The sequence below is a fragment of the Panicum hallii genome, chromosome 3 (assembly GCF_002211085.1).
Source record: "Panicum hallii strain FIL2 chromosome 3, PHallii_v3.1, whole genome shotgun sequence".
In the NCBI taxonomy this organism is placed as follows: Eukaryota; Viridiplantae; Streptophyta; class Magnoliopsida; order Poales; family Poaceae; genus Panicum; species Panicum hallii.
The window spans coordinates 25,903,259-25,929,256 of NC_038044.1; the positions used below are offsets into that span (position 1 = coordinate 25,903,259).

General features: G+C 45.9%; 3 protein-coding genes across 3 annotated transcripts; 1 reads left to right on the plus strand and 2 right to left on the minus strand.

Annotated features, from left to right (window-relative positions):
• Positions 1 to 1,068: 1,068 nt before the first annotated feature.
• LOC112885382 (putative F-box protein At3g58820) lies at positions 1,069 to 3,360 on the minus strand. The gene is made up of 5 exons (XM_025951014.1): positions 3,045 to 3,360; positions 2,439 to 2,833; positions 2,093 to 2,254; positions 1,202 to 1,354; positions 1,069 to 1,089 (listed from the first exon to the last, which is right to left on the minus strand). The coding sequence occupies exons 1-5, from the start codon at positions 3,358 to 3,360 to the stop codon at positions 1,069 to 1,071; spliced, it is 1,047 nt and encodes a 348-aa protein (XP_025806799.1).
• Positions 3,361 to 7,916: 4,556 nt separating this feature from the next.
• LOC112886490 (40S ribosomal protein S7) lies at positions 7,917 to 11,556 on the plus strand. The gene is made up of 6 exons (XM_025952400.1): positions 7,917 to 8,047; positions 8,881 to 8,970; positions 9,042 to 9,115; positions 9,251 to 9,374; positions 10,574 to 10,756; positions 11,239 to 11,556. Exons 2-6 carry the CDS (start codon positions 8,896 to 8,898, stop codon positions 11,359 to 11,361), a joined length of 579 nt encoding a protein of 192 aa, XP_025808185.1. The 5' UTR covers positions 7,917 to 8,047; positions 8,881 to 8,895; the 3' UTR covers positions 11,362 to 11,556.
• Positions 11,557 to 14,897: 3,341 nt separating this feature from the next.
• On the minus strand, positions 14,898 to 20,085 carry LOC112885383 (glutathione S-transferase T3-like). Its single transcript, XM_025951015.1, has 4 exons — positions 19,979 to 20,085; positions 16,069 to 16,183; positions 15,654 to 15,983; positions 14,898 to 15,572 (listed from the first exon to the last, which is right to left on the minus strand). Exons 1-4 carry the CDS (start codon positions 20,083 to 20,085, stop codon positions 14,898 to 14,900), a joined length of 1,227 nt encoding a protein of 408 aa, XP_025806800.1.
• Positions 20,086 to 25,998: the final 5,913 nt, after the last annotated feature.

Sequence of the window (25,998 nt, forward strand, 5' to 3'; positions counted from 1 at the left end):
ATGTGTCTCTCTACAGCTGAGGACGAGCGATGCGACCTCTCACTCTGAGCAAAAGCATGGCGAAGTGAGATTAGCGCCTTCATGATTAAACAAATTGTAAAGCCGCTCGGGGGCCTCTGACGGATCCAGGGACCCGAGGTCCCTAGCAGGCCCACTTCCTGCTGGAACTCTGGATAGCCTAAGACCACGCATGGAACGACCGCCCTCTTGCGCCGTGGCTTTCTACAGGCCACCTAGGCCCATGGTCCCGACCGGTCGGTACGAGCCTCCACCTGCGTCCCTGACTGAGGGACGACCGGGGCCTGGGTCCACATCATGGTTCTGAACTAAGGCACCGACTGGACTCCACCATACACGTGTCACTACCCCCGACTGACAAGGTCGGGGGTCGGCCAGGCCTTGTACACTGACGGTCCTTGGGAGTAGGTGATGAGGATAAGGGCGGACGCCGGAGTCAACTTGCCGTACAGGGCCAACCACTCCAGTCACAGGAGGTGCAGTCCCTCTGCTATGGCAGTAGGGGGCACTATTCCACCAGTCTGTCCTTGCGAAGGGATGGGGCACAACGCCATCATGATCCGGCAGGCACGCCTTCGTCATGATAGAATGACAAGGCGTGGTGCCAGGGATGGGGCGTGACAGTTGTACCGTACTTATCGGTGCACGCCCGCCCCCGACCGACGAAGCACGACACACAGGGACGAGATGAGACGGCCACTCCACGACGCATGACTTGGACGGTGGTTGCCGGAGGGATTCGATCGACAGAGTTAGCAGCCCCGACCGACAGAGTAGACGACCCCGACCAGTGGGGCTCGGGACTTTCACTCTCTCTCTCTCTCTCTACCTCACTTTTCTCCTCTTAGTTCCATTGTAAAGGAGGCCTCCCTTGGGCTATAAATGGGAGGGTCTTCCACCTAGGAAACAACGACGACAACTCATCACATCTTATCTCTCGACAAATCTGAACCATAGACTCTCAAATATCATAGCTTCTTCTCGAAAGCTTGTAACTTCCCAACTTCCACGAGCACCTGGGCTTAAGCAATACATCCGACTAACTCCCGACTAGGCGTAGGGCACGATTGACTGAACCAGTATAAATTTTAAGTCATTGTGTGCTAGGCCACATCCGATGAGTAGGTTTAGCTGCAGGCCATTTTCGAAACTGACGCATCAAGAGGGTCACTAGTATTCTTACATATGTTAAATGTACAAAGAAACTTGAGAACTTTGTGAACTTTCTCATCAACCACTTCCATTCGACTTGAACTTCCTTTAGGTGTTCTGGTATCGCAGCTGTTTTATCAGTTGGATTGTACCTTCCTATCATTTCCATTTTATGTCCAGGTCCCTGTAGTAAACATAAGTGTTTTACCAATATCAATCAATAAGGCAGGTGCCATCCACTTTAATATATATATATGGAAAATCCATTCTACACGCACTTGTAGCTACTCCCACATATGTATCTCATGACGTAGGATATATCTGACCTAACAAAGAGCATGTACGTGAAATATGTGATCATACTAGAACATAACGTATGTATATGGACATACTAATTTTTATATACTAGTACTAAGATATAATTATAATATATTTAAAAATAGGGGTGCTTTTGAATTTTTTTGTATATATCCTTTTGAAGTATCTTAGAATTAGTATATGAACATACTCAAAGTGATAAATGAGTATGCAGACATACGCACGGTGGTATACAGATGATGAGAGTAGTTACAAGCGAGTATAGATAAAATCATCATATATATATATATTATTTTATTATAATGCACCTGGGTGCATTTTGTATAGAGAGTGCACCCACCCTCTCAGTTGCAATTGTAACAGTTCTAGTTGCAACATCCAGTTGCAACCGGATCGGTTTGAGTTGCAACCGGTTCGCGTCCAGTTGCAACCGGGTCGGTCTCGGTTGCAACTAGTTCGCATCCAGTTGCAACTGGTTCAATTCCGTCCAGTTACAATTAGTCTATTCTTCCGGTTGCAATCGACGTAGTCTCTCGGTTGCAAGTGCAGAGTGGGTGCATTTTGTACACAAAATGCACTTTGTTGTATATATAGACACACACACCTTGGAGAAAAGATGAAGAGTGAGCTTCTCAAGAACAGGTGAATGCTTGAGAATGCAAGTCAATGCAGGGAAGGCAGGTGCCACACACCAGCGGTCATTGAGTAACAAAGTCTTCAGCCTGCTGAATGTAGGGCACTGTTTCAAATCCCTTTCATAAATAGACTGGACAAATACAGGAACAAAGTAAAAAAGATCAATCGATACTCAGTGTGAAATATGAAATGAGAAAGCAACTCCAATTGTAGAGAAACTAAATTAGCGCACAGAAGCGAACAACAGGTTAGAGATCCTTCAACAGAAATTATACGGAAATATAAATGCATTAAAGCCAAAAGTGTAAGCATACCGCTTTGGATTCAGATATCAGTGCCAAATTCTCAGCTTCCGATAAACCTTCCAGAAGCACACACTTGTAGTTGCCATCTACAGCACCATAACAAGAGTAACAGTCCTCATCATCACAAGCCCCAGAGTAATCATCAGAATACCCAGAGTCCAAATTCTCATGGATGACTCTAACAAATGCCTCTTGAAACGACGGCATGATCTCGAGAACAGGAGCTCTGTACAAATGTCCATCCAGCCTCAGTGAAACAAGACTTCGGGCATGAATAACAGTGCTGGAGTCTTTGCTGAAAATGCAGCTTGTCATACGCCAGTGTTTCAGGGACTCTGATGAGACCTTATCAGCATCCCACATCTCGCAGGACTCGATCACTAGATACTGCAAAGATGGGCACCCTGAGAAGTCACAGAAACCATTCTTCAAGTCCAGACCCTCGAGCTCCAGCCTCGTCAAGCGGCGGGACACGAGAGGGCGGTCCTCCAGCTCAAAGCCATCGACCCAGACGTTTTCGAGCCTGAGCGTCCGGACCTTGCACTCCACGACGTGGCGGAGCCAGCGGCTCAGGCAGCTCGCGTCGTCGCCCGTCGCCGTCCTCGTCCAAGGTACAGAACCTGAGCTCGAACGTCTCGAGGGGCGCGTGTCCTCTTAGGAGCAGGATGCGGTCCACGAAGTCCCGGATCCGCTTCGGGGACGGCGAGCCGGCGCGGCCCACCTCGCCGCCGGCGAGGCACGAGACGCGCAGGCCCGTGGCGTGACGCCGAAGGTGGCGCCAGCGCCGGGCTAGCACGCACATCCGCACGGCCTCCGGCGACGGCAGGAAGCCGAGGATGTGCTTGAGGACGCCGTCCGGCACAACGTCTATACCAGTCGTCGCCGGCGACGAAGGCGCCGTGCTCTTGGCCTTTTTACCGAGAGGCCGCATCCCGTCGTCGAACAGGCCGCGGGCGTCAAGTCGACGCTACGGATTTCGACAAGAGGCGATCAGAGTGAAGCGGGGAAGGGGAGGATGACGGATTGACGGAAACCTGCTTGCCTCAACGGTGCGAACTGCGGAAGCGGATGGGTGAAGGAGATGAACGGGCAGTCCTCGCATTCATACAATTGGACTCTTTGATAACCAATTCGCATCTATGCGAAATAGCTGTTGATATTTACGTGACATTGATGACCACCTTAAAGAAGGAAGAACGCCAACGGACGCCAACCTTGTTTTGTCGCCGTACGAGAGAAGCCGAGCCATCAGTTTCATCACGGAATGGGCTGGGCTCGAATTTTAAGAAGCCCAAGGTGTTTCATCGACTTTTTTAAAAAAAAGTTAAAAAAATTTAAATTGGACAAAATGGTGCCGGTTTGGAACAATTCGAAAAATGGGTGCCTCCCGCCCGACCAACGGACGGGAGGCGACATCCCGCCCATCCAACGCGCGGGGGTCCAAGAATATTTGTCAGGCCCCCGGCAGGGGCCTCTTCGTGAAAGAAAACTTTTCTTATTCGCGAAGAGGCCCCTGACGCTGCATCCCGCCCGTCCAACGGGCGGGAGGTTCCCCCGAGGGGCATCCCGCCCTCCCAACGGCGGGACGCCCTCCCCCCCCCCTCCACCCACTATTTAAGCCCCCCACCCACCCCTAATTCTCATAATATTCAGCAAAAATCAACAAAAAAAGAAAGGGAGGAGAGGAAGAGAGGAGAGGAGAGGAAGCGGTGAAGCCGTGTCCACACGTCGGTTTGGAGGTATATTCTCGTTATAGTCGTATAATTATCAATTGTTTTTACGAATGTTAGGGTAGTTATACGTAGAATAGTTTTCAGTATTTTCAATAGCTTTTAGAAATATTTGTTAGGGTAGTTCTATTTTAAATAGTTTTAGTATTTTCAATAGTTTTTAGATATATTTCTTAGGGTAGATATATTTTGAATAGTTTTTATAGTTTCAGTAGTTTTCAGATATATTTCTTAGGATAGTTATATTTTGAATAGTTTTTAGTATTTTCAATAGCTTTTAGAAATATTTGTTATGGTAGTTCTATTATAAATAGTTTTTAGTATTTTCAATAGTTTTTAGATATAGTTCATAGGGTAGTTATATTTTGAATAGTTTTAGTAATTTTAATAGTTTTTATATACATTTCTTAGGTAGTTGTGTTTTGAATAGTTTTTAGTATTTTCAATAGTTTTTAGGAATATTTTTTAGGGTAGTTATATTTTGATTAGTTTTTAGTAATTCAATAGTTTTTAGTAATTCAATAGTTTTTAGATATATTTCTAGGTTAGTTATATTTTGAATAGTTTTTAGTATTTTCAATAGTTTTTAGAAATATTTCTTAGGGTAGTTATATTTTAAGGAGTTTTTAGTATTTTCAATAGATGTTAGATATATTTCTTAGGGTAGTTATATTTCGAATAGTTTTTAGTATTTTCAATTGTTTGTACGAATATGTGTTACGGTACTTATATTTTTTATGCAGATATGGCGCAGACACCGGAGCTCCTTGACGCGAACACCGACGAACGGCACAGGTCGTACCTAGCAGCGGTGGAGGGGCAGGAGCTTCACGAGTTGCGCCTTCGTGTAGCAAAGGAGTTGTTGCACCTGGACGACCGCTGGCTCGACAGGTGATACTTTGTATTTTTTTACGGAACTAATGTATAGCTTGTACAACAATTGTAAGCACAATGCAAAATATACAGGTTACATGAGGCTGGTTTGCTGCCACTCGCACGTATGCCTCAGGCCGGCGACGGCCAAGACGGTGGCGCCACGAAGCGGATGCAACTGGACCGCTCTCTACTTGCGGTGTTGGCGGACAGGTGGCGTCCGGAGATGCACACGTTCTACTTGCCGTGCGGGGAGATGGCCCCCACGTTGCAGGACGTGTCGTACCTGCTCGGGCTTCCCATTGCGGGTGAAGCTGTTGGCCCGGTTGCCGTGCCACCTTTCTGGAGGGCGGAGCTTCAGGAGCGGTTTGGTCCAGTGAACCCGCCACTTTTTGTGAACGTACCGGACGCGCCCGGCCCCACCAAGAGTTGGGTAATACAATTTAGGGTAAGTACAAATATTTTTTAATTAATTTAATTGAATCATATGTGACTACCTCTAAGCATTGAACAAATATATTTCAGGCTCAAGATCTCCACCCTCTGGCTGGGCAGTACGAGGTATCGCGCTGCCTGGAGGCATATCTGTTGTAGTTGTTCGGCTGGACTCTTTTCTGCAACTCTAGCGGGAATCATGTGGACAAGGTTCTCATCCATTACGCGCGCGCGATTGCGGATGCGGAGCCGGGCCAGGTACATGGGTGGAGCTGGGGATCGGCAGTGCTTGCTGCCACATACCGAGGCTTTTGCCAGGCCTGTTTCAAGACGGAGAGGACCGCCGTCATCACAGGCTGCCCACTTCTGCTGCAGCTATGGTCGTACGAGCGATTCGCCATAGCACGCCCCCTAATCAGCGAGGAGCCTTATCCGCCCGAGATGTATGGGATGTGGCACGAGGATAGCCCCACGATGGGTTCGCTTTGGACCGATCGACGGGTAAGCTCTTTAATTTACTGTTGTACGTTTCTGTATATGCAAAGTATCGATGCAGTTGTGTAATTTTGCAGATGAGCTGGGCACATCGGCAGGTCCGAAAAGCATACCCGCAGTTCGTGTCCGAATTTGATGGGATGCAGCCACAAGATGTCATCTGGACCTCGTACACCGTTGCGGCTATCCAGACACGTGCGCCGCACGGGTTGTCCTCCCTCTGCACGCGTGACGAGGCGTACTGGCTCACAAAGGCGAACCTAGTGTTCGATATTATCATCGAGCCGTACTGCGTCGAGCGAGTGATGAGGCGTCATACGGCGCATACCTCCGCTGGTACCTCCCTTGCACGTGTCCGTACGTCACTCTTTCACGTATTGATGACGCCGAGCATCAGCACCAGCCGACCATCTCGGACACGTATCCCTTATACCGTGATCAGGCGCAGCGTGGCGCGGTACGTCTTTCGCAACTTGAATTATTAAATCTTTTTTTATAAAAGATCGATAACAATATAACTCTGCTTCCCATTACGTGTGCAGATCGATCTGATCAACTTCGCGGAAGTCGAAGCTACATCTCAGATCATGTTGCTTGAACATGGAGTACGTGTACCGGAGGCACAGTACAAAGACAGCTTGCGTAAGATTCAAGACAACTTGACGCGAACGTTACGTGCACTGACGTGTCGCGGCAGAGACGACGTGGGGGCCTCCAGTTCATCTCATGCGTCCGCCCACGTGTACACAGCTGGCCCGTCGACCTCTGCAGCACCGCACGCAGCGTCCAGCGGTACTGCCGCTAGTTCAAGCTGTAAGTCCTTTATAATTGCCATTTCAATCACCTTTGATTTACACGACTAATTTCTTTTGTTTTTATAGTCATGCACTCGACGGAAATGGGACCTCCTCCTGCAAGAATGGAGCCTCAGACGTTTGGCACCTATGCTCCAGGAACGTCTCTCCCGTCGGGTTCGACGCCAGCTGCACCGTACTCTCAGGGCTATACTCAGCATGCATGGTCGATGGGAGTTTCTGCACACGGTGGTCCATTCGGTGTGCCGGACTGGGACGACTGGGAGGGCGGCTCCGCCACTTGGTCGGAGTTGGTAGGCGGCGGCACCGGGCCTAACATCATTGGTCCCTCGCAGACGTACGACGCTCTAGGTGCACAGTCCCAGGATGACCCGTTCACGCCTGCACCTCCTCCGCCTCGTCCTCACCGTGCTCCAGATGCATTTACGTAATCGGAGGACCACATACGCCGACGGGCTAGGACTAGGGGGGAGGATGAAGAGAGCGCGAGGTCCGAGACAGGCGGGGTAGATACTCCTGATTCGGTGGACTTTTTATATTTAAACTGTTTTTATATGATACTATTTTCTTTTTAATTGGTTGACGTATCGTACTATCGTAATATTTGGATTCTAAGTTGCAAAACGTTATCGTTTAACCATCTTCATATGAGTTTTAGATACCATAATCTTCTTCGTAAAATTGAATTAAAATTTTATATGCATACATAAGAGTATGGCGAATAAATTTTGTATTTGAAAAAAGTCGGAATTCAAATAGTTTGTGAAACATAAATTCCAACAAAATATAACAAAAATCATAAGCAGGGGCACGTTCCGCCCACTGGCCGGGCGGGATGCCTGCCTCAGGGACCTTTTCGCGAATAAGAAACTTTTTTTATTCGTGAAGAGGCTCTCGGGAGGGGTCTGGAAATATTTTTGGAACCGCCCCACGCCTCCCGCCCGATCAACGGGCGCAAGGTACCTATTTTTTCAATTTTTCACAACCGGCACCTCTTTTTCGAATTTTATTTTTTTAAGCCCTTTTTTTTTAAAAAAACTCGTGTTTCATCACGGAATGGGCTGGGCTCCGATTTTGAGAAAGCCCAAGGATTGCTTCTCACAGTAGGCCCATGACCATCAGCGGCAGCCGGCAGACTCGAGCCCCAGAGAAAGAAAACCCAACCCTGACCTCTCATCTCCTCCTTGTTGCCCGCCTACCGCCGCCATTCTGCGCTGCGCCTCCACGCTCTCCCGCTGCTCTCACCGCCGTCTCGCGCGAAGTTGCTGAGGTAAGAATCAAGGTTCCCGTCTATCGAGAATTGGAATGTCGCCGACTAGATCGACTTGCGTTATCAGGTCGGCTCAGGTGTAGTGCTGGATGGATATCTGTGGCGTATTTGTTTCAGCCCCCCAGACTCGAATTTAGCTGAGTTGTGTGAAGGATTCGTAGATACTCCTGCAATCTGAGTGAACATGACTGACTGCTCCCTAGATACCTGTAGCTTGCCAAAGAGAGAAACTGAAAAATTGTTGGGCGTGTGGAATTAGCTGCCGTGCTACATTACACAATTCTGCAGCTTTTGGTGAAATAGGCAGCCCATTCATTGAGACCGATCTTGCTGCGTGGTGATTCCATTTTGTTGATATGATCATTTATGGTAATACCGTTTTATAATTTTAGGATGACAGTGGCTCAAAATCGATCTTCTTGTTTTCATATCATTTGCAATTATTGAAAGTAGGCTGCATTTTGTTGCTAAGGATGCTACATTTGTTTGTTGTATTACTGTTTTATATTCCTTTTAGGAATTCATTTGATCACATAAATATTTTTAGGATGGTAGTTCAAAGTTGTTCTCCTTACATATGGATAATTTGTGATTGTCAACGGTAGAGGCTGCAAAAACATGTGGTCTCTGCTATTTGAATGTTTCATTCATCAATCAGTGGTTTATGCAGGCTAGCATTTTCTTAACAGTTACAACATGATGTGTATTTTGACAAGATGACAATTTGATAGTTCATAAATGCATTTTGAAACTCTTTAGGTTCAGAGCCTAAATAAATGCATTTTGAAACTCTTTAGGTTCAGAGCCTAACTTTTGTTGAACTTTAATTTCAGCTCAAGCTAGAGAAGATGTATACGGCAAGGAGGAAGATCCAGAAGGACAAGGGTGTGGAGCCAACTGAGTTTGAGGACACAGTTGCCCAGGTTAGACCCTTTCAAATGTTCAGTTGTCTCTTTAGTCTTTGAAATTCTAGAATCTAATTTCTGTGGCGCAGGCGTTCTTTGACCTCGAGAATGGGAATCAGGAGCTTAAGAGTGACTTGAAGGACCTTTACATCAATGGAGCAGTGTGTGTATCTTCTGCCTTGCTTTTTTTTTTCTTTTTTGAATGTGTATCTTCTGCCTTGCTTTTTTTTCTTTTTTGAACTTTGGTTGCATTTGGTGTAATCTAATTTGAACAAATTGTTTTCCTTGTTTTGTGCAGGCAGATGGATGTGCCTGGCAACAGGAAGACTGTTATCATCCATGTTCCATACAGGCTACAAAAGTCTTACAAGAAGATTCATGTGAGGCTTATTCGGGAGCTTGAGAAGAAGTTCAGTGGGAAGGTGAGAAAATGATCCACAGTTTTGCAATTACGTGATATACTTCTTAGAACATACATCATATGTGTTATGCCCAATAACTTCTATATTTTTAAACCTCTCATCCTGAGAATTGGATTGCTCAAAACTATTTGAAACAAATCTAGCAAGTGACAACCTGCTTGTTTGTGCTGACTGTTGGTTGTTGCAGCTTTAACAACAAACTGCTTAACATATATGAGTGTTCCTCTAAAGAGAGCTATTACTCCTAGATTTGAACTTTTGAGTTATAGACTTGGAGACATGAATTAAGGACATAGATGAAAATGATTTTGTTGCCCTTCAATTATTGCCACGTAGGAAAACATGGTTTATATATTGATGACAGTGATAGCATTCATTCAGCAAGGGCATAAACTGTGAAGAAGAGAAAAAAATGTTTTTAAAAGCTTTATGACTTTTTCTGAAATGAAAAACTTTTTAAAATGAAAAAAAGCTTTATGACCTATATTTAGAGAAAAGTTGAGAATGTCTACCGTGATGTGTAAAGGCAATTGGTGGGAATAGTAACTTTTAGTTGATTGGCTACACCTTCCTTGTGGAAGATAGAAAACGGTAATCGATTCACATTATCCTGATAATGAATATATTGACTACAAAACTGACAATGTATCTGAAAACCTAGATGACGAAAATTATTCAAACCCCTGCAACGTCTGCCACACTCCTGCTTGGTTAGACTGCTGGTTTTTCCACATATGATAGATCATGTGCATCTCTTAGGCAATTAATTGATATTTGTACATAGTGAGCAAATTTGTATCTGTATCACTCAATGTATACAGGATATCCCCGATAATAGATACTGGGAATTGAGTAAAATTATTGCATTTTATCGAAATACGTCAAGCATGTATTGTTCTAAAACATAACCTTTGGTGAGTGATTAGCCATGCATATTTATTTGAGACCTTGTTAATTGTATTCTGGGCATTTGCAATAACTGAACCTGGAGGCATATTATTTTATTTTATCACCTTGCTAGTTTTTAAATGATGTTTTTTTTTGTGTAGTTCCGACTTTCTGCTAATCCTTAGACTTGGGAGTGGTTATTTGGCATTATAATTGATTGAGAACGGTTACTTTTTATTGTTGTATTTCCCATTAATGCTTGATCAGCTGTCATGACTTCATCTGTCCTCTTTGTGGTAATCTCAATATAGGATGTTGTTCTGGTTGCAACTAGAAGAATTGTGCGCCCCCCAAAGAAGGGTTCAGCTGTTGTCCGTCCACGTAGCCGCACTCTTACCGCCGTTCATGATGGCATTTTGGAAGATGTTGTGTATCCAGCTGAGATTGTTGGGAAGCGTGTTAGGTACCACTTGGATGGTGCAAAAGTCATGAAGGTATGTTATTGACATTGACATCCTTACTCCTTATCTTGATTAGAATCATAGAGGCACAGCTGTTCATTCAGTGTATCTGTAGTTGTAAATATGACATCTTCTTGCTCTCTTTCTGTTTTCTAGCTGGATGTGCAATTATTTTGTCTTAAGTTGGCACACTCTTGTATCTCTGTTATCTAGTTGGTGGTGCAATTTATAACAATTGTTCCTTCTAAATGAAAAGATAGAAAAACAAAAGCATGTGCCTAAACAAATGAGATGTGTCTTAAGCATCTTTCCCCTTTAGGATCACCAGGGTGGATTTGTGTCCTTTTCTCCCCTTTGATTCTTTGAAAATTAGTAATTCACTTCAGTTGTTTGCCTATCATAAAATAATGTGTCCTTTGTTTGTTGTGATACTTTTGAAAAGAACCCTTCATGGTGTTTCCTCGTATGCTTTCTTTCTGAATTCAACACTGATGATACACATCTTGGTGTTACAGGTCTTCCTGGATCCAAAGGAGCGTGCCAACACTGAGTACAAGCTTGACACTTTCAGCTCTATCTACCGGAGGCTTTGTGGGAAGGAGGTTGTGTTTGACTACCCCGTGGCTGAGAGCGCTTGAGCCCCCTTGTCCTTTATTCAGCTGGCTATTACAATATGTTCTGTCTATCTGAAACAGATATTACCATATATTTCATGCGTGAAATAGTGTTGAACATCCTGGAATATGCCAATCTCGTTTCTTCTTAAAGCTGTCTTGGATTGTGCAAATGATTTGCATTGCAGTGCATGATATATCTGCTGATAAAAGAAGGAATCGACATGTGCGGGGCTTGAGTGTCAGTACATAATTTTTTTGTTCTGCGTACTGTTGTTTTTTTACCCTGACACTTTTTCGTGTCAGAATCAGGAGGATCTTTAGTGAGGGAAATGCAAAGCATTTCAAGAAAATATGGAAAAGAAGTTGAAAGCTGGGGAAATCAGTCCGTATTCGACACACTAGGTAGTTTAGTTCTTGTAGTAAAGCCAAATGATGCCTAAAGTTCTCAGTTTCAGCAAAAGAAGGCGTATTTGATGTGTCCATGCTGCCTCTTGCAAGCCTGCCTGTCTAGGGCTATCGGCTCTCAGGTCGAGCTTTTGCTACTAGTACAAAAGGAAAGTGACAAGTTTACCTTTGAGAAGAAAATGTCTCCACCTCGTCTTGGCCAAAGCTTACAAGCTCGGCAACTACAAGTATGAAAGGAGCTTGTAATAAGATTTTTATGGGCTCAAATCTGTTGAATTATGGGCTGGATGTTAGATGTGCTTTCCATCCAGCAGATCCACCAAGTGGAACACCTTCGTCTTCAACCTCCCCTCCTACCACCACCACCTCCTATTCTTGGGTCCTAAGACTGACTCCAACAATGGAGACTCAAATCCACGACCAATACCCGAAATCGGTCATAACGGGCTCATGGAAACAAGACCCAAAAGCTCGCTTCTCCAACAGACGGAAGAGAATGGGCCTCCGTCAACTGTTTTAGCGTCAAGAGGCGGGAAGCCAATATTCTGTCCCGTCTCCTCCCGCCCAGAAACGAGGAACCCGTCGCCCCTCGCCCGGCACCGATCGCTCCTCGCCCCTCGCTCGGCACCGATCGCTCCTCGCCCCTCGCCCGGCACCGATCGCTGTCAGCCTGGTCGCCCACTCATCCAGCTGCTTGAAGGTACCTTTGTTTTCTCCTCTCCTTCAAGGCAATGTTGTTGTTCATCTCTCCGTCCAGCAACTCTCTGGACTTGGGTCTTTTTGAGGGCACGCACAGCCAAAAAACAACCAAATTAGGAGTAGGTTAGTGTTTGAGAGAACACATGGCATGCTGTTTCTGCTCTCAACTCCATTATCTGTACAGATCCATTATTTTTACTACCCTACCTGAGTAAATGAGACACAAGGATTGATCAATCAAATTAGTCATCCTATTTGTTAGTATTGCAGAAGAAGATTTCAATTCTACAGAAAATCAACTACTTAGCTCTTGGCAAGATTGAAAGGTGAAGTAGTGCTTTGGTGCAGAGCGGGCCATGCGTCGTCCGAGTTGCCTTTCTTTTCTCTTATCAGTTCAGCTATCCTTGTTTGCTCCTAAGCGTGTTATCTGTTTTTTCTTTCTTTCTTTTTTTCCCTTATGTGCTGTTGCTGAGCGCCCTACTTGCGCCTCATGCTCTGTGTATGACTCTGTCTGCTGCTCTGTGACAATTTGATATGATTTTTCATGCAGCCATGGCCTTTAACTACTATCAACGCACATGGTGTGGATCTGCTGCCGCTACTACTAATTATGATGAAATCGAAGCATGTGCTGTTGTCGTTTCAACATTAAGGAAGAAACGGCGCTGGGGAGGCTCTGTTGTTGGCCACAAGACAAAAAATCGTGACCGTATTGGTGGTAACATTCAATTGAACAATGATTACTTTATTGAGAGGCCATTATTCAATGCCGAGGAATTCCGCAGAAGGTAAATTGCTACTGCAATTGTAACACTGCATTAGTTAAAATTTCAGTCCCTAAAACTGTCAATGACTCCATGCTCAGGTTCCGTATGCGGCAATCCCTTTTCTTGGAGATTGAAGACAAATTGGCAGCTGCAAGTAAGTTCTTCAGACAAGAAAGAAATGCAGCTGGTGTGTTGGGATTCTCCACTAGACAAAAGTGCACTGTGGGTTTACGGATGTTGGCTTATGGAGGGCCAGCAGATGCACTAGATGAAGGTTTGCGTATGGGAGAAAGCACCGTCCTTAAAACTGTAAAGGAGTTTGCTAAAGAAATAATCAAAGTGTTTGGACCTAAATATCTTAGGCCTCCTACAGAAACTGAGTTGAAAAAAATTTTATTAGAAAATAAGGCACGTGGCTTCCCTGGCATGATGGGTAGTCTGGACTGCATGCATTGGGAATGGGCAAACTGTCCGACAAGTTTGGGTGGGATGTACAAGGGACATAAGGGAAAGCCTACAGTCATTCTAGAGGCAGTGGCAACACAGGATTTGCGATGTTGGCATGCATTTTTTGGTCTTCCAGGATCTCACAACGACATCAATGTGCTGCGCCGCTCTCCTATTTTTGATGATTTGGCAAATGGCAAAACACCACCTGTTAACTTTGATGTCAATGGTAACACTTACACCCTTGGGTACTACCTGACTGACGGGATTTATCCTGATTGGGCGACCTTAGTGAAAAGCATAAGTTGTGTAAAGAGTAACAAGCAGTCGGTGTTTGCATCACAGCAGGAAAAATGCCGCAAAGACATAGAGAGATTTTTTGGAGTACTTGTAGCCAAGTGGAAGATTTTGCATAATGCTGCTCGTTTGTGGAGTCAGCGTGACCTCAACACCATTGTGCTGGCCTGTGTCATCCTACACAATATGGTGGTGGAGGATGAACGTGGAGTTGATCTTCCAAGCGTGCACGTGTCAGAGTGGCCAGGTGCAGCTAACCCTCCAATAACTACAAGCAGATCAATGCCTACAATTGAGGAGGTCAATGAAGCTTATTCTTTGATCGAAGAGAAATCCACTGCCCAGCAACTAAAAAAAGATCTTATTGAACATATGTGGGAATTGTATGGGTCGAAGTCTGGACCATTTGCCAAAGAGTCAGTACATCTGAACTAACATCTCAATTAGTTTTAGTAAGAGATATGTGGCCTTCTTTTGTAGTATGGCTGAACTTACAGCTGAAATAGTGATAGATCATCATATGGTTGTGTTCTGAATTAATCTATACTTAGTCTGATTAAATACTGCTCTGATCATGGCAGAATTTTTGTAATTGCAATTTCAATGTATTGGTCTGAATTATAGCTGGTCTGATCATGGCAGATTTTCTGCAATTGCAAAAAATAAAAATATGGCAACATGCCATCTGAATTCTAGCTGCTCTGATCATGGCAGAATTTTTGTAATTGCAAACTCAATGTATTGGTCTGAATTCTAGCTGGTTTGATCATGACAGAATTTTTGTAATTGCAAACTCATGTTCTCAAATAAATAGGCGCACACATTCATGTTCTCGAAGAAACACACGTACAAATTTCTGTTCTGAAAGGAATACAGATACAAATTTAAATTCTTATTCTAGCAGTCATATAGGTGTGACACATTCACACAGTACAAGAGGTTCTATGCTCCATCGGAGTTCTGAGAGGTTCCAATGCCTCTACGTTTCATAATTTCCTGCTGCATGGTGATATAGTAGGACCTCACTTGAGGAGAAAGTTTATCTAAATCAGCTCCCATAATTCCAAGCTCTGTAGTGAGGAGTTGTGCCTCACTTTGTTTCGCCCGGACTTCTATGTCCTGTTTAGTAAGATTGAGCTGCTCCTCCTTGTACTTGTTCCTGACTTCAATGTCATGCTTGTGCAGATCAAACATTTGTTGTGTAAGCTTCATTTTGTCCCCCTTCAAGCTTAAAATCTCTTGCATTTGGGCATCTTGCTTCACTTCGGTCAGTTCATTCTTTTGATGAATCTGCTGCAACACTTCAACAGCTGCATTTGAGGATGCAGATTCTTCCTTGGCCCTTCTTCTTTTTGCACTATCACGACCCTCCGGTCTCTCTAGTGGATCACTTGCACCTTGTTGACCCAGTGGATCATTTGCACCTTGATCACCTACTGGATCATTTGCACCTTGTGTAACTACTGGCTCGGATGCTGCAGGTTCTTTACGAACATTTCGCGTGCTGTTCACTTCCAGCAGTTTATCGTTCCATTTTGCCTCATAGCGAAGAATCTTCCAACAATGCATAAACTGAAATGGTTCCTTTTGCTCATACATCTTCACAGCATCCTCAATCTGAAATTTAAAAATGGTACATTTTTTTAGATCGTATACCCAAACAACAAACAGTTTTGTAGAAATCAACAAAGTACTTACCCTATCATATTCATTCTTTCCACTTTCGTTTCTCCTATCCACTTTACTTTTGCATGCAGAAAATGTAGAAACAGCCTTCTGTATGGCACCCCATCTTTTTTGTAAACCAATCTGACTTCTTATTGAGCCATTTGGTTTGTGCTCAGAATAATAATCATATATTCTCTTCCAGTAGGCACCCATGTTTTGATTAACACCTACAATAGCATCCTTACTTATGTTCAGGTAGGCCGAACAAAGAACGGCGTCCTCTTCCTTTGTGAATGCAAACCCCCTCCGAGCAACATTTTTCTGCACAACTCGTTTCTTCCCTTTTTGCATGTTGTTGCACTGCATAGGCAAGAGCACTAGTAATTTCTAGCAAATGCAAGATCAGGACAAGAAGATTAACTAACAAATAGCCTCACAATCCTACCTGTGCAGCAGTAGCAATATCTACATCATCCATTGGAACACCATGTGAGGAGGCTCCATCATTGTGGTGAAACAATTCTTGTAAATCCTCCTCTCCTGACTGACCATACTCCATTCTAATCATAGCAAATAAACTTTGAATCAAACAAACAAAAAAAATCTAGCCTAAACTGCATAGACCGTATCATTGGCTCACTAAAGGATGCAAGTAAACAAGAAGCCATTTAAACTGCATAAACGTAACAATTTTGCAATTTAAACAAGAAGTCATTAGTCATGCAAACCAATAAAAGTAATCCGTAGTTTTTGTCACTCATGCTTTGTCGCTGGCATAGCCTAAAGTTCAGAACAAACTTGGCACACGCACGCTGCAGCCTGGCCGGGCGGTGGCCATCCGCGGTGGTCACTGCCCACTGCCTGCTGCTGCAGGATTGGTTGGGGGCTCGCCGGGACTAGAGTTAATCTGCAGAAGCGGTGCCGGTCTGTAGAGACATTGGAGAACCGAAGTAGTTGAGAGGCAAGTGAGCTAGCTGGGGGCGGAGCGCCGGGGCACCAGCCTGGCCGCCCGGCGACTACGGCCCTGAGTCCGCCCCTGCCCGTGAATCTCTCCTCATCACCAGGTCAACTCAGACAAGACGAGGGGATCGAATCAGGAAAGAGGAATCAAGTCTGGAGGTACCTCGCCGCCGACGCAAACGCAGGATAGGGGCGGTCGTCGCCGCCAGAGCTCACCCGTCGGTGTTGGTGCCGCTCGATCCACTTTCTCTCTCTATTCCGAGGGTGGGCCGTTGGTACTGGGTCGCGGCCGAAGGCGATCTATTTCTGGGTCGCGCCGGGAGCTGCTCTATTTTTGGATCGCGTGTTTCGGTCAGCTGTTGGAGGCCTACAAACTTGTTTCTCGGCCCATTTTAGGTCTAAAGGATCAAATAGATCACCTGTTGGAGTCAGTCTAACGTCATTCCCAGTTTTTCACTTTTTATTTATTTATTTGTGGCCTCCATCTCCGACATGCTCCCTTGCCAGGTCCGCTACCCTCGCCATTCCCCCACAAAACCACTACAAAAGGGACGATCCTCTGTCCAACCAGCCTTTCTCTACCACCACCACGGCTTCACCAATCCGTCCACTGCCAACCATCACCTCCTGGCCATCCCTTTACAATCCAACTGGCATAAAGACCCGCACACAATTATGAACCCCCAGCCCTGAAATCTGCCAAACTTCATAGAGTGACCGGAGCTCGGAGAAGGGAACACAATATCTTCAAACAGGCAGGTTGGAGAACGCATCTCTTGAACGAAATGGGCAGAACCACCCTTGTTACTTCTGTGCTTGCTTCTGCTGCAGTCTACCACATGAGCTCTCTTCTCCTTTTTAAAGGCACTACTGAATCTCTAATCTAGAGACAACGTGCTTTCCTGTGGACGGAAGAAAATAAGTGCCGAGGGAGTCAATGTAAAGTTGCTTGGGATGATGTCTCCCTTCCCAAAGAAAAAGGTGGTCTTAGTGTTCCAAATTTGGCGAATAAAAATAAGAGCCTCCTTAAGAAGTTTCTCTTGAGATTCCACTGCGCACCATCTGCTCCCTGGATCGATTGGCTCAGGAACGCTTATGGTTGGAACGAGTGTTTTGATTTTGGCGACGACATCCCTTGATAACCCCGATTTGGAAAGACATTTATGATCAGCTTCCCTCCTTCAGAAATGAGACAAAAGTTTTCATTGGGAATGGGCTAATGACGGTTTTCTGGTTAGACTTGTGGTTTGGATCCATTACCTTGGCCGACATGTTCCCCGCCCTGTTTTCGCATACACTTAAACCGAACGCCTCGTTTAACCACTGCCGCGACCCAGGACTTATTGGAGCTCTCAGCCCTAATGGCATCTGTTCAGCTTGACTGCTCCACCAATGAGAGACGTGTTCTCCGAAGCAACGGCAAAGTGCCGACATCAAGAGACCATTATCTCATCTCCTTTCAAGCTTTCCCGGATGATCCTTTTACCCTAGCCATCTGGAAAACTTACTCTCCTCAGAAGTGCAAATTCTTCCTTTGGCTGCTGCACAGAAATAGATTAAGCACAGGATCACGACTCTTGCGCTGCAATATACACAGTGATGGACAATGCCCGTTTTGCTCCTTGGAAGAAGATTGCTTTCATCTATTGTTACTTATCCCCGCAGTAATAGTTTCTGGTCCTTCATCGGTCTAGATTTTGCGTCGCTCTCTACTACTCTAGGACTGGATCAGCTTTGGATGGTAAACCCCTTTCAAGAAAGCAACTCCTGGATGAGCAGTACGGTCTGACCTATGTCCTATGGAACATTTGGAAATGCATGAACGCCAAAGTATTTCGGCATGAAGATGAAACTAATTTAATGATCTCAAGGCGTTGTAGCGAAGATCTCTCCCTTTGGTCTAACAGCTGTTCATCCCCAGCGGACCGGGTGAAGCTTATTGGGAGTAGTTTTTTTCCAACGTAATTTAGCTTTAGCTATAACGATAGTTTAGGCTCTTCCCTCTCCTTCTCTCTGGAGCCTTTTGTGCTCCCTGTAAATTGCTCTCTAATTTTGTCTCATTAATGCAATAAAGTTCAGAAATTCGACATACTTCCATGAATCTGTTGTCGGATAAACATAATTGTTCTAAATTTATATCATTTCGATACAACACTTTACATAAAACTTGGACAAAACTAGGGCACGCTTGTCGGAGGAAATCTCCAGCCGGGTGGCGGAACACACCCGCCTAATTCTAGTTTAGGAAGAGTTTGGGGGAGACCTAGGAGCGCTTGATCAGAGGGCGGATGAACACGGGAAAGACGCGAGGATTTAGAGTAGTTCAGGCCGCCGGAGCGTAATACCCTACGTCCACTTGAGCGTTGTATTGTTTGAGTGCGCTTGTGGTCAGCTTGTGGGTCTAGATCTTGTGAGAGTCTAAGAAAAAACTTGTGTTCTAACGGGTGCACTCTCCCTTTTATAGACCAAGAGGAGTGCTTACACTGTACGGGACCCCGACAGGTGGGCCTGGCCAACAGGAGCCTGTAATATGAGAGATATGTGATCTTCTTCTCCAGCTCCTTCCTGTAGTCCTCGCGATTGAAAAGTTGATGTGCGTATCTACAGCCAGGATATGGTCTTGTGCCGCCTTACCGGCACAGTGCCTGCTGTCAGTGTTACGCAGAGTGGAAGACGTGCTGTCACTGTTGGGCTAGAACCCTCTGACAGGCGTAGGAGCTGCGCTGACTCGCCGCGCCGTCGCCTCCGCGCGCACTGTGGCAGCACACGCCTCGGCTCTCCTGCAACAGACCATCATTACCCACGCGCGCGGTGCCGTGAGTAGACTGTACGCCGCTTGCGCACAGTATATGGTGATACGACGCGCCGCCTTGGAAACATGCGGGCTTACCGTGGTGTCAGCATACCTGCCCCCGTGTGTCAATGAGCAGGCCATACTTTGACTTGGGCATGCACAACCTACCTACCTACATTTAATGTGGTAGTTGGGCTGGCGGCCCACGGGAGGCCTTCTGCCACTGGCACGTGGCAGGGTTGGCCCAGCAGCCGCCTCCCTGGCAGCTTGAGGTGGCACGTGGCGGCGCCGGATCCCTTTCGGGGGGTAAAGGGGGTCCGGGCCCCCGAGGCCAGTCCGGATGGACAAGCACAGAGGGGTCTGGCCCCGCACGTGGCGGCGCCGGACCCCCTGGGGGGTCCGAGCCTGTGGAGGCCAGACCCGAGCACCATGTCCTCATAGGCACGTGGAGGCGCCGGACCTATGTGAGCACCGGGGGGGGGCGGTCCGGAGACCACGATCCCAGCTGGCCCGGGCCGTATGCCCCGTCACCCAAAGGACAAAGGTGAGGACACGGATAGCCTTGCGCCCATCTGGTTGGAGACCTTGTCAGACAACTTACTGACAGACGGGGCCCGCGGAGAGGCAGGTCGCCTCACGGCGGACTACTACGACCTTCTGGTCGTTGAGCAGTTCCTTGACGACGATGGAGGATAGGCGGCCGAGCATGTGGTGGCACGCGTCCACCACGATGCGCTCGGCGCATATGCCGGAGCCGGACACCATCGCGCCCTGCGAGACGGCAGCATCACGCTAAGGGTCTGGACACCCTAGCAGGAGGTACCCCTATCCGTACGTACCGACAACGCTCAACCTCAGTTTGGAAAATCATGGATAAAACATGTAGGGATAATAAATTCGATATTAACTTTGTGCTGTTTTAGAGTACGAAAGTCCGTTTTAAAGTCCAGAATGCGATGATATCTACATGATATACAATCCAGTCACCGATGTACGGGAACGGAGCTCCGAATATCTGAGGATTTGCTTCCCTGGAATGGAGGTCAAAGACAGCTAGGCTTATGTCAGATGTCCCCGCTACCACCAACATAGGATTCCCTAGCAAGAATTGCACAATTTATCAAATGCTTACTACTTTTTTATTTGAAATTATAATATGGATTCATGTAATTCTGGAATGGACAATCACGAAACGAACGCGCACAGCACCAACACCCTGCCACGTCATCCATCGGTTCCAGCCAAGACGTGATCGAAGTCGGAAGCGGGGCGCGCGTAGGCGTAGGTGCCAACCTGGACGAGGCTCGGGCAGGTGCCACGCTAACCGGCAAAAAATTGCCTGCAGCCGGCTGCCAACAAGCGGCACTGCAGCCTCCTTTCGATTCGCAACACGTGTCCGCTCCCACGAATCTCAAAGAAATGGCCCAGCTTAGCTTCGTATCGGCTCAAAGTACCGATTAACACAGCCAAGTTGGCTTCGGCTATTGGCTCAAGCCATTGATCAGTTTGCTCCTTACCTCTGTTGGCTCGATCTCTTTTTTTGCATCTGCATCACGGGGTAGAAAGAAACAACCGTCAAACCACGTAGCACCGCCGGCGCCGATCATCGCCTCACCGGCGTCAATTTGCAGCGATCTGCACTATTCCCCCGTTTGAGACAAATGTGATCTATCCTCAACTCAGATATAACGGTTCTCACGTATGTTTTAGGACTATCATCCACTGACCACCATGGCAGGAAGAGCAGACGAGGACATGCAAGGAGAAGAGGATATGACAAGACAATTTGGGCTCCCTTCTGCACATGGACACACGACAATAATTGGAGATCATGAAGCCAACGATCAACGGGTACAATCTTTGTTGCTCCCTTTTGCATCTGAAGAATCTGCAACCATCGATGATCAGATAGGCGATGACCAACAGAAAACGTAGGTATAGTGAAAATGTTTCTCTGATGCCATTTTTTTGAACTATGGTTCGATCATTTTTATATGTGCAAATTTATAATACTTGTTGTACATGAAAAATAGACATCACACATAGCATCGCTGGCTATTAGTGAAAATGGTCAAGGCAATGACAACACAATTCCTAAATCAACGGCACATCAGGTAACATGATTATGCATATTTTAAGAAAAAAAATTTAGTTTGTGTTGTGATAATGTGACATTGTTGATGGCGCATTTTATAATAGAATGTTAATGAGTATGGACCACCTGTGATAGTTCCTGAAGTTGGAATACCTTTTGAGTCTGGAGACATTGTATATGAGATGTACAACACATATGCTGGTAAGGTCAGGTTCAGCATCAGAAAAAGTGACACAAAGCGTAGAGTGGATAAAACTATGTCATCAAAACTGTTAGTTTGTAGCAAACAAGGGCATGGAGACGCTGGTTCATCACGTGGCAGTACAAGGACAGGTTGTAATGCTCGTATTCTGTTCAGCATCAGTAGAGAGGGGATTTGGATAATGCAACAGGTTGAACTTGAACATAATCATTATCTAGCCAGTCCAGGTAAGACACACATATTGAGATCCCAGCGACATGTTATAGAAGCGGACAGAAAACTCATTACTCAAATACGGGAAGCTGGGATGAAGCCATCACAGGTGTTCGAGTTCATGAAACAATTTTACGGTCGTCCTCCATTCTTGAAGGTTGATTGCTACAATGAAATTGGTCGTGAACGGAAGAAGTATTTAGAATGCAATGATGCACAAACATTGCTGGAATACCTAAAGAACAAGCAGATGGAGGATCCCACATTTTTTTATGCAATTGAAATAAACAAAGAAAATGGTCGGATAACTAATTTCTTTTGGGCTGATGGTCAGTCTATCATGGATTACAAGTGTTTTGGTGATGCTGTGTCATTTGACACCACATTTCAAACTAATAAATTTGAAATGCCTTTTGCTCCAATCCTTGGAACCAACCATCACAAGCAGACAATCATTTTTGGGGCAGCACTGTTATTTAATGAAACTATTCCTTCATTTATTTGGCTGTTTGAAACTTTTTTGACGGCAATGTCTGGAAAGCACCCAAGCACTATTTTTACTGATCAAGATGCAGCCATGGCAGGAGTAATTGCTTATGTATTCCCAAATACAAGTCATCGTCTTTGTTTGTGGCATATTTATCTTAATGCTGCGAAACATCTTAGTCATGTAATTAATAAGCACCCTAAGAAGTTTTTACCTGCTTTCAAAAGTTGTGTCTATGAAGATAGATCAGAGGAGTGTTTCAAAAAAAAGTGGAATAAACTGTTGACTGACTATAGCCTAGAGGAGAATTCATGACTGCTAAATCTATATGATTTCAGAGAAAAGTGGGCTGCAGTTTATCGTGACTCTTTTACAGCTGATATGACAACAACCCAAAGGAGTGAAGGTATGAATAATGTCTTTAAGAAAAGATTTCGTAGGAAAATTGGTCTTTCTGAACTCATTGTGAAATGTGAAAAGGTTTCTGCTTCTCTTCATGAGAATGAGTTGTATGAAGATTATAAATCACGTATGAAGAACCCAGTTAATTACATCCCAAATTTTCCTTTGTTGAAGACAGCTGCTGAATCTTATACAAGGAGGATGTATACAGAGTTTGAGGATGAATTTAAAAATCAGTTTGCATTTTCTTGCAAGTTAGTACAAACTGAGGGGTCAATATCAACATTCATGGTCACACATATGGACTCAAATTATGGAGCAACATTTGTGTTCAACATTGCAGACAAGACTGTTACTTGTTCTTGCAGAAAGTTTGAATCTATAGGTATGTATACATTATTTGAGTTACAGTTTTCCTTCCAATACAAATTGCTTACCGTTGGTTTTATAACTTGTAGGTATATTATGCAGGCATGCCTTGAAAGTATTCAATATAAATGATATTTTCATGTTACCATCTCAGTATATATTGACCAGATAGACAAAGTATGCAAAAAGAGGTTTTTATATTGAGAAAAAAGGAAAGGAGAAAGAAAACTTGAAAGCACATGCTGCAAGACTGTCTCGAATGGCAACATCCCTTACATTGAAGTGTTCAGTGTCAAAACCACTCCTTAATGATTTCGAGAGAGCATTAGAGAAGTTGGAATTGGAGGCTGATCATTCACTAAACAAAATGGAAGAAACTGAGGTTCCTGGAATTTCAAATGACGGCAGTATGGATAATGTAAATAGTAAAATATCATTTAGAGTTCCTCAGGTAGTGCAAGGTGCAAAAAGTAAACGAGCAAAGAATGCAGTTGAAAAGAATACAGGGAAGAAAAGGAGAAGTTCTTCTGATAAAGGTTCTTATCCTCTTCATATCACTTCTTTTAACAGTTCTAAATATATATTACATGTTCCTGTTCAATCATAGAGAAAGTAAGCTCATAATATTTTTACTCCACATAGGAAAAGCTTTAAGGAAAATGGACCAAAGTGCAGAACATGATATGTATGCGGATTTTCCAACCGTGGTTGCTCCATTGATGCCAAGAGGATATACAAGCCTTCTACTTGGAGTTGATCAAGAAGCTTCAGCTGCTCGTAAATTATATTTTGATGAAGCCCAAAATCTTAACACATAAGCAGCAGGCACTCTTTTATCAATTTCAATATAATTGGAGCTGTAATAATCTATTTGCATTGTTTTGATGACAATAGAAATTACAACTGATCACTACAGAAATGTAGGTTGTAATCACTAGTACAGAGTATACACGCTGTTGAAGAAACACACAGGATCAGGCCAGCAAGCTCTGATCAGTACTACTATACAGACTATACAGGGTTTATCTTTGCTTCTCTTCTAGCTTGATAACCTCATGGGATGTTTTCTTCATTGCCTAGAAATATTCAGCTCAATTTTTGCTGCACATATCAGCATCAGATTCTCCGGACTTCATTATAACATCTCCATCTTGGTTCGAGTCTTGTTGATTTCCGAGGACTGATAGCTTCTAGTTGTACAACATTGTCAAGGATTCTGAAAACGAAATGACATTTCTTCAGTATTAGCAAGATATTTTTTTAAGATTAGACACACTTTTAAAACAATATAGTTAGTTTGGTTAAATTTATAAAACTGATAAGAAGTTATGTGGTAGACCAAAACAGAGTAAAGACAGAGCATGTATTGGAATTGGAATACGGACAGAATTGTGAGCCTGCTTGATCAAATAGCTGTTGGCTAGCTACTACTTGCTGCCATCCGCCTCTGCTGGGAGTATAACAAGCAGCTAGCGAGCAGTGAACTACCGCGAGTCCTAGGCCAGAGCAGCGCGCCGTCCACCATCGCAGTCTACTCGAACGGCTGCAACCTCGGCTGCAACCTCGGCTGCTACGAAGAGGCCGGCGACGAGGCGGCCTTCGTAGCGCGATTGGAGTCGGCGGGATCAGCGTCGCTGGGCAAGCTCCTCTGCCTCCAAAGCGGCGCGAGGCCGGCCAGTGCGCGCCGTCGCTGGACAAGCCAAGAAGGGGAGTGGAGACCGGGCCTCCCCGCTCCAAGCCGCCGGTAGCCTCCCTGCTGGAACTCCGGACTTCGGCGAGGAAGAAGAGGATTGGAGTCACGGTACCACGGGCCTGCGGCGCGGCTCAGCCCAGCGGGCTAGCGGCGCAGCCCGTGCCAGTTTCACCTCTAACGGCAAGGAGCGTTTTTTTTTATCTTTATGGAAGTAGATAGCGGAGCCGAAGCCGGAGCAAAACCAGTCGATACTTTGAGCCGATGCGAAGCCAAGCTGGGCTGTTTCTTTGAGATCCGTGGGAACGGACACGTGTCGCGAATTGAAAGGAGGCTGCAGTGCCGCTTGTTTGCAGCCGGCTGCGGGCAATTTTTTGCCCGCTAACCTGGTTACAGCTTGCTGCCGTCCCCCTCGTGCCTTCATCAGTTGTCAGCCCGCCGCGCAACTCCTCCCCGGCTCTCAGCGCCCACCCGCCGCCGCTCTCTCTCCGCGCCCCTCAGCGTGCGAATCCCTCGCCGGCCGGATCTCCCGGGTTCAGCTGCTTGCCATGGCGGCGGGGGCAGAGATCCGCAAGCGCGCGGCGGCAACGCCTGCTCTCCGGCGGGCGGCGGGAAGCGGGCGCGGCGGGGCCCAATCGGGAGGATCCAGGTTCCCCGCGCGAGCACCGGCCGCGGGCGATGCAGATGCTGCCTGTCCCTGTCGTCGTCGTCTTCGGATTGCCGCCCCCTGACGGCGTCTCCTCCTCCTCCGCGCCGCGCCGCGTCGCCGGAATACACGCCGGCGACCCCGTCAGGCAGCTCCGCGTCGACGGCGGAGTACACGCCGCTGACCCCGTCAGAGTACACCCCGGAGACGCCGTCGTCGAGCAGCGCCGTGTCCCCGCACTACACCCCGTCGAGACCGCCGGAGTACAGCCCGTCGACACTGTCGAGCCGCACCACCTCTATGGAGTACACACCGGCGACCCCCTCGTCAAGCAGCGCCGCCGTGTCGCCGTACTACACACCGTCAAGCCCGTCGGAGTACAGCCCGTCAACACTGTGTAGGATCAAGAACACCGACTAGAGGGGGGGTGAATAGGCGGTTTAAAACTAAAACTCACAACACTAGAGAAAATTTAATTAGTAACACAAGAGAGTCCTATGTCATGCTACTACAATCT

What these genes read in the sequence shown, in the direction of transcription:
- LOC112885383 (XM_025951015.1), bottom strand. Translation starts at nt 20,085, where the DNA reads ATGCTCGGCCGCCTATCCTCCATCGTCGTCAAGGAACTGCTCAACGAC. An exon ending in TCCGCGGGCCCCGTCTGTCA is followed by an intron (nt 16,184 to 19,978) that starts GTAAGTTGTCTG and finishes TGCTATGATTAG; the next exon opens with AATGGAGTATGGTCAGTCAG. An exon ending in GAAAGAATGAATATGATAGG is followed by an intron (nt 15,573 to 15,653) that starts GTAAGTACTTTG and finishes TTTAAATTTCAG; the next exon opens with ATTGAGGATGCTGTGAAGAT.
- LOC112885382 (XM_025951014.1), bottom strand. Translation starts at nt 3,360, where the DNA reads ATGCGGCCTCTCGGTAAAAAGGCCAAGAGCACGGCGCCTTCGTCGCCG. An exon ending in TGATATCTGAATCCAAAGCG is followed by an intron (nt 2,255 to 2,438) that starts GTATGCTTACAC and finishes GTATTTGTCCAG; the next exon opens with TCTATTTATGAAAGGGATTT. An exon ending in CTCTTCATCTTTTCTCCAAG is followed by an intron (nt 1,355 to 2,092) that starts GTGTGTGTGTCT and finishes TGTTTACTACAG; the next exon opens with GGACCTGGACATAAAATGGA.
- LOC112886490 (XM_025952400.1), top strand. Translation starts at nt 8,896, where the DNA reads ATGTATACGGCAAGGAGGAAGATCCAGAAGGACAAGGGTGTGGAGCCA. An exon ending in TTGAGGACACAGTTGCCCAG is followed by an intron (nt 8,971 to 9,041) that starts GTTAGACCCTTT and finishes TCTGTGGCGCAG; the next exon opens with GCGTTCTTTGACCTCGAGAA. An exon ending in AGAAGAAGTTCAGTGGGAAG is followed by an intron (nt 9,375 to 10,573) that starts GTGAGAAAATGA and finishes ATCTCAATATAG; the next exon opens with GATGTTGTTCTGGTTGCAAC.